The sequence below is a fragment of the Calliopsis andreniformis genome, chromosome 10 (genome assembly GCF_051401765.1).
Source record: "Calliopsis andreniformis isolate RMS-2024a chromosome 10, iyCalAndr_principal, whole genome shotgun sequence".
Taxonomy (NCBI): Eukaryota; Metazoa; Arthropoda; class Insecta; order Hymenoptera; family Andrenidae; genus Calliopsis; species Calliopsis andreniformis.
In genome coordinates this window covers 6244273-6249217 of record NC_135071.1, presented here as the reverse complement: position 1 = coordinate 6249217, position 4945 = coordinate 6244273, and the positions used below count along the sequence as shown (strand labels likewise).

The 4945-nt window shown below is 35.5% G+C and overlaps 1 protein-coding gene across 1 annotated transcript; it reads right to left on the bottom strand.

Annotated features, from left to right (window-relative positions):
- Nucleotides 1–3144: 3144 nt before the first annotated feature.
- On the bottom strand, nt 3145–4701 carry LOC143184729 (uncharacterized). The gene is made up of 2 exons (XM_076387180.1): nt 4516–4701; nt 3145–3990 (listed from the first exon to the last, which is right to left on the bottom strand). Exons 1-2 carry the CDS (start codon nt 4682–4684, stop codon nt 3485–3487), a joined length of 675 nt encoding a protein of 224 aa, XP_076243295.1. The 5' UTR covers nt 4685–4701; the 3' UTR covers nt 3145–3484.
- Between the last annotated feature and the right edge of the window lie 244 nt (nt 4702–4945).

Genomic DNA, 4945 nt, shown 5'->3' with positions numbered 1-4945 from the left:
ATGAGACGTTTACGATAAGATATGCCATACCTTTTGCCCTTGACATCCCACAGATTTACCACCAATGTCGAAAATGTAGCTGAAATAGGAGTGGCATAAACATGGCATAGACCGTCTAACCGGTAATAGCGATATTTAAAAGATACACCATTTTAGATATCTCGAATGTACCGTGCGCGTCAAGCTACTTTATTTATTTCATTTTAGCCCTGTCCGAAATTAAGTCCGGAATTATAATATGTTATTTTTGACCGCAATTTACATTCTAAATGCGCGAAAACTTCAAATAACATTCTTCTGAGTACAAATATTTTTTATGAAATAATTATTATCAATTTTGTTAGTAATAGGACTAATAGGTATTATTAGTTACTGATATTAATTACCCATGTAAAATTTTAATGTTTATACATAAGAGTTAGTTGAATGAATAATAATATTTTAGGCTATAATTTAGGTCTTTTTAAGAGGAATAATACATTTAAATATAAATATAGTTATTTCAAATTATTCCACAATAATGCATTTTGTAATCTGAAGTGACAGTTCTGAAGTGAATCTAATGTTCTCCGCCGTAACTTATTTAAAAAATCCTAATATTTAAATTAAATAGTAATTACATAAAAAAATTGAAGATTTTTACCTACTTTAAATATTCTTTTCGGACGTTTCTCAGGGATTTCATTTAGATCCTCTTTTGTTTGTAAATTGCTTAGATAATGTCCTTCTGTGTATTAAATTTTGATTATTTGAACACAATGCGAAGATTTTCACATCATTATCTGATTTAAACCTTGTTATATTATTATAAATCATTATCAGATTTAAGCCTTGTTATAAAGTACAATACGACTTCGATACTTTCAATGAATAATGTGTAGGATCATCCTCAGTATTTCAAAATGCTATATCATGAGATTATTCGTTAATTATCATTCAATTGCGTACTTTTGCAAATTCAACGATATGCTATTCCAACTATGCTAATGACAACAAATGGAATTATAGATCTGGGAGTTTGTATTACAACAAACCATATTTCTACAAACACTATGCGAACGTTATCAATATTGCTGCCAGAATTCTGGATCTTATAAAATGATGTAAATATGATTTTAAAAACAAATATCCTGTTATATAGTTGCCACAGGAAGAGCACACATAGATGTCTCCCTCCCATATGTCATTTTTTAACTGGTGCATCAGAATTATTATTACACTCTTGTGAGTCTGTTGCAGTTACAATTAAATAAACAACAAAAATTGCTGCCATAGAAAAAAAACTCGAAATTTATTCTTCTAAATTTTCAAGATGGAAAGAATCCTTAATCTTCCACTAATCTCCGCCGATATCGCAACGAATGTTTATATTAATTCCTCAGGAATCAATGGAGATTAACCAAAGTAGTAAAACCACGTATAGCGAGGACGTGATAAGCACGTCTGGGCAGTTGTTTACGAGAATGCGGGAACCATGTAATGGTGTAGCCCCGTAAGGCAACCCTGGGGTAGTTCGGCCTGAAACACCCCCCCTGTTGGCTATAAAACTCCCGGAAACCATTCGCGGTTCGTCCACCTATTCGCCTGTTCGCTCGTTCGCTCGTCCGCCCGCTGTCACATACCCTCTTTCCCGCTTACCGGGAGTTACGAGGCTGTAATTTCACCAAGGGCGTCTCTTTCGCCCTCCCTGCTTTATCTTCTCTTCTCCCAGCCCTACTCCGCCGACACAGGTCTCCTCGTCCCCTGTCCCATGGTGGAAAACACTGTTCGCGACAAAGTTGAAGTTACGACCCTGGTAAATTCGCGAAAGCTTTTTACAAAACTGTTAGTTGCTTCCGGAAACTCGCCAGGATGACAATAATTCGTGGTCACGAACAATGCTAGTCAAAGGCTGCCTTGGCCTGTTGCTCTCGCAAGAACACTACCTTCTGGTTCACTTGTCGTCTTTGAGTGGCCCAGGGGGCGGGCCGTATTGTGTGATTTGTCTTGCTGACGTTGCTGTATCGAACATCTTTTTAGAAGTTTGAACCGTGGCGTAGAAAATGCTGTGGATAAATGTATTGGAAAATCTTGAATGAAAGATTTTATATGGTACGATGAAGTTGTATGAAGACTCAAGATAAGTGGAAATTTAGGTACATTTTAGAGGTAACCTTAGAAATAATTTTAGGCAAATAAAAACTACTTGGTCTTGGTAGTATTGAAGAGAAGACTATCACTGTTAAAGGAGCAAGAAACAGCTAATTCATTTCATAATTGAAATTTGAAATCCAAACTTGATTCTTCACCTGAACCAAGCATGATCAATGCCAGTTTTCTACATCTTTATCTTATCCTAAAACATTAGTATAAATTCAAATCTTAGATTAACAGATTTTCCATGTGTTGTATATATATATATATATATATCCCTTTCCACTCCAATGTCGAGTGTCACTCGACACTGATTTTGTTCCACTAGCTCCACTGTCGAGTGATACTCGACATGATGTAATACCTCTTTTTGCGGAAAATTTTAAAACAGGAGGGATTTTTGTTACTAAAATGTTTGAATCACGAATGAATGAAACATATTCTAGAATCGTAAGATACTATAATTCAATTAAATTTTATCGATGCTACATAATAAAACTAGTTGTTATCGCACCGTTATATGTTCGCGTCGTAAACAACTTATCTCTGTGCATCATCGTGTTTGTTTTCATGCAAAGACTTGTAAGCGTGGAGCTGGTGGAATAAAAACAAAAACAGCCTTGGAGTGGAAAGGGTTAAATATATATATATATATATATATATACACAGAATCTTCAATAGATGTATGTACCTTCAAAGTTGAAGCAATGAATCCTTGTTATTTCTAAATTCCTAATTTACCTGAGTTTGAAGATAGCACTGACAAATCTAAAGGTGCGAATACACCAGAGTTTGTGGACAGTATGGAAATTAAATTTTCTACAAATAATTTCTTTACGTATTTGTTCGCATACTGTTCTTAGTGTCGCGGAACTGTTCGCCGATGTACATCCAGGTCCTATAAGTACACAAAAAACTTACAATATTTAAATACAAGACGGTACCAAATGAAATTCTTCACCTTTACGAGAACATTGACCAAATCTTTCAACAACCTTCTAGAAGTATTCAAATCGTCAACATCTATCTTAAATCTAAGATTTAGCATTTCCCCTGAAGATAAATAAATCTTACATCAACGTAAATTATTTATTCACTCATACTAATAGTTAGCTGTAACAAATAAACCTAAAATAAGTTTAATGCAAGTCTAAATAAACAAAGTCCTCGGATATACACGTTAAATTAGGTCTGCGCTACAAAACCGAAATAAGACATGTATATGTAACATTTCTCTTTTCTGTTTTCTAAAAAGCTATACAACTTTACAAATGTGTATTTTTTTACATGTTGAAGAATATATATACATATATGTGAGTTTTCCAATTTTCTGACAGTGTTTTTCGTGACTTCACGGAATATCCAGTTGCGACCGTAAATCAGAAATATTATCCGAAAAGTGGGCAGTTTCGATTAATTTAATAATCTGAATCTTTGTCGTTGCTTTCTTATTCTCAGGAATCCTTCTAAAGGAAGACAGCAGCGACATCAGAAACATCCTATCTTCATCCTCTTCCAAAACTGTTTCTCGTCTCATTTGCGCGTTAACGAATCTCTGCAAGAGATTTATTGGTTCTTCGTTCACGTTTTCCTCGATCTTTTTGAACTTTTTTCGTACAGGTATTCCGTCTCTTAAGTATGGCTTCCATTTAAGTTGCTCAGTGGATTCATCCTCTTCCGACATACTGCTTTCTGTGTTTGTATCTATGGTTACATTTTTTAAAAACGAGAGTTGATTGTAGAAAATGTACGGCCTCTTACGCGAGGCGGCTGAGTCACTTTTGGCGCTTTTTAGCCTTCGTAGTTCCCTTGTGAAACAGCTTCTCAAATTCTTCCAGCGTTTTTGAAGATTTAGGCCTGCAACAAAGTGCTACGTTAACACTGACATTTCGAAGCTCTAGCACTCCCATTGGTGTCGCGCAATGTTGTAAAAAAGTCGAAACAGTACATCACTCATATGCGATAAAAGTGACACAACCCAAAAAAGTACGTTTAGCGAAATATACGTTATATTAAACTACTTTATGGGCGTAATTTGTAAACCGTATTTCCTAAATTGTGTCACTTTTATTGTATATGAGTGATATGTATACCCGATCCTTGATTTGTTTCTCAAGTTCTCAATTCCTTTTCAAAGTTTTCAAATCCGTAAGGATAGGTTAGAATGTTATTTACATTCATATTTCTCACTATAAACTTGTCAGTTAGCCGTGAATCTATAACGAGAAACTATACGTACTTCCATGTTGACAATATTTTAACATAAATTTTGTTATCAATTTTTCAGCAGTTTTATGTTTTTATTATTTTATCTACTTCAAGCAGAACTCGCGAAGAACACCAAGTTTGTTGATCGAAGTAAGTAACATTCGTCTCGCTCACCTAGATCCTTGCTTTCCTCCTTAGAGAGTCCTTCAACCGCAAACAAATTTACTATCTCTTCCCACTGCTTTCTTTTAATATCGCGATTGGAGTAGTCATTGTGTGATACGTCCCAAATCGCTCGTCGACATTCAACTTCTAATATGAATCTCTCTGTATCAAAGGCCATTTTTAGCTTGCACGCGTCTGATCGGTGCCAAAGTTGCTCGTAGACTGATTCAGCGCACTCCAGTTGTCGTGGCAACCAACTGGTCGCTCGTGCGTCGCTCGTGTTTTTGTAATGGCTGACGATCTGGTTGCCGGCGACTGGTTGACGGTGCCTTAAAGTTGTGTTCACATCAGACAACTTTTAGTTAGACGACCCAGACCTTAGGCCGTGTATATTTATATACACAGCATATAATATATACTACCTATATAGTTTTGAAAG

Excerpts from the sequence above, each read along its gene's own strand:
- LOC143184729 (XM_076387180.1), bottom strand. The coding sequence starts at position 4,684 with ATGGCCTTTGATACAGAGAGATTCATATTAGAAGTTGAATGTCGACGA. Across the intron at positions 3,991-4,515 it reads GGAGGAAAGCAAGGATCTAG|GCCTAAATCTTCAAAAACGC; the intron begins GTGAGCGAGACG and ends ACTTTGTTGCAG.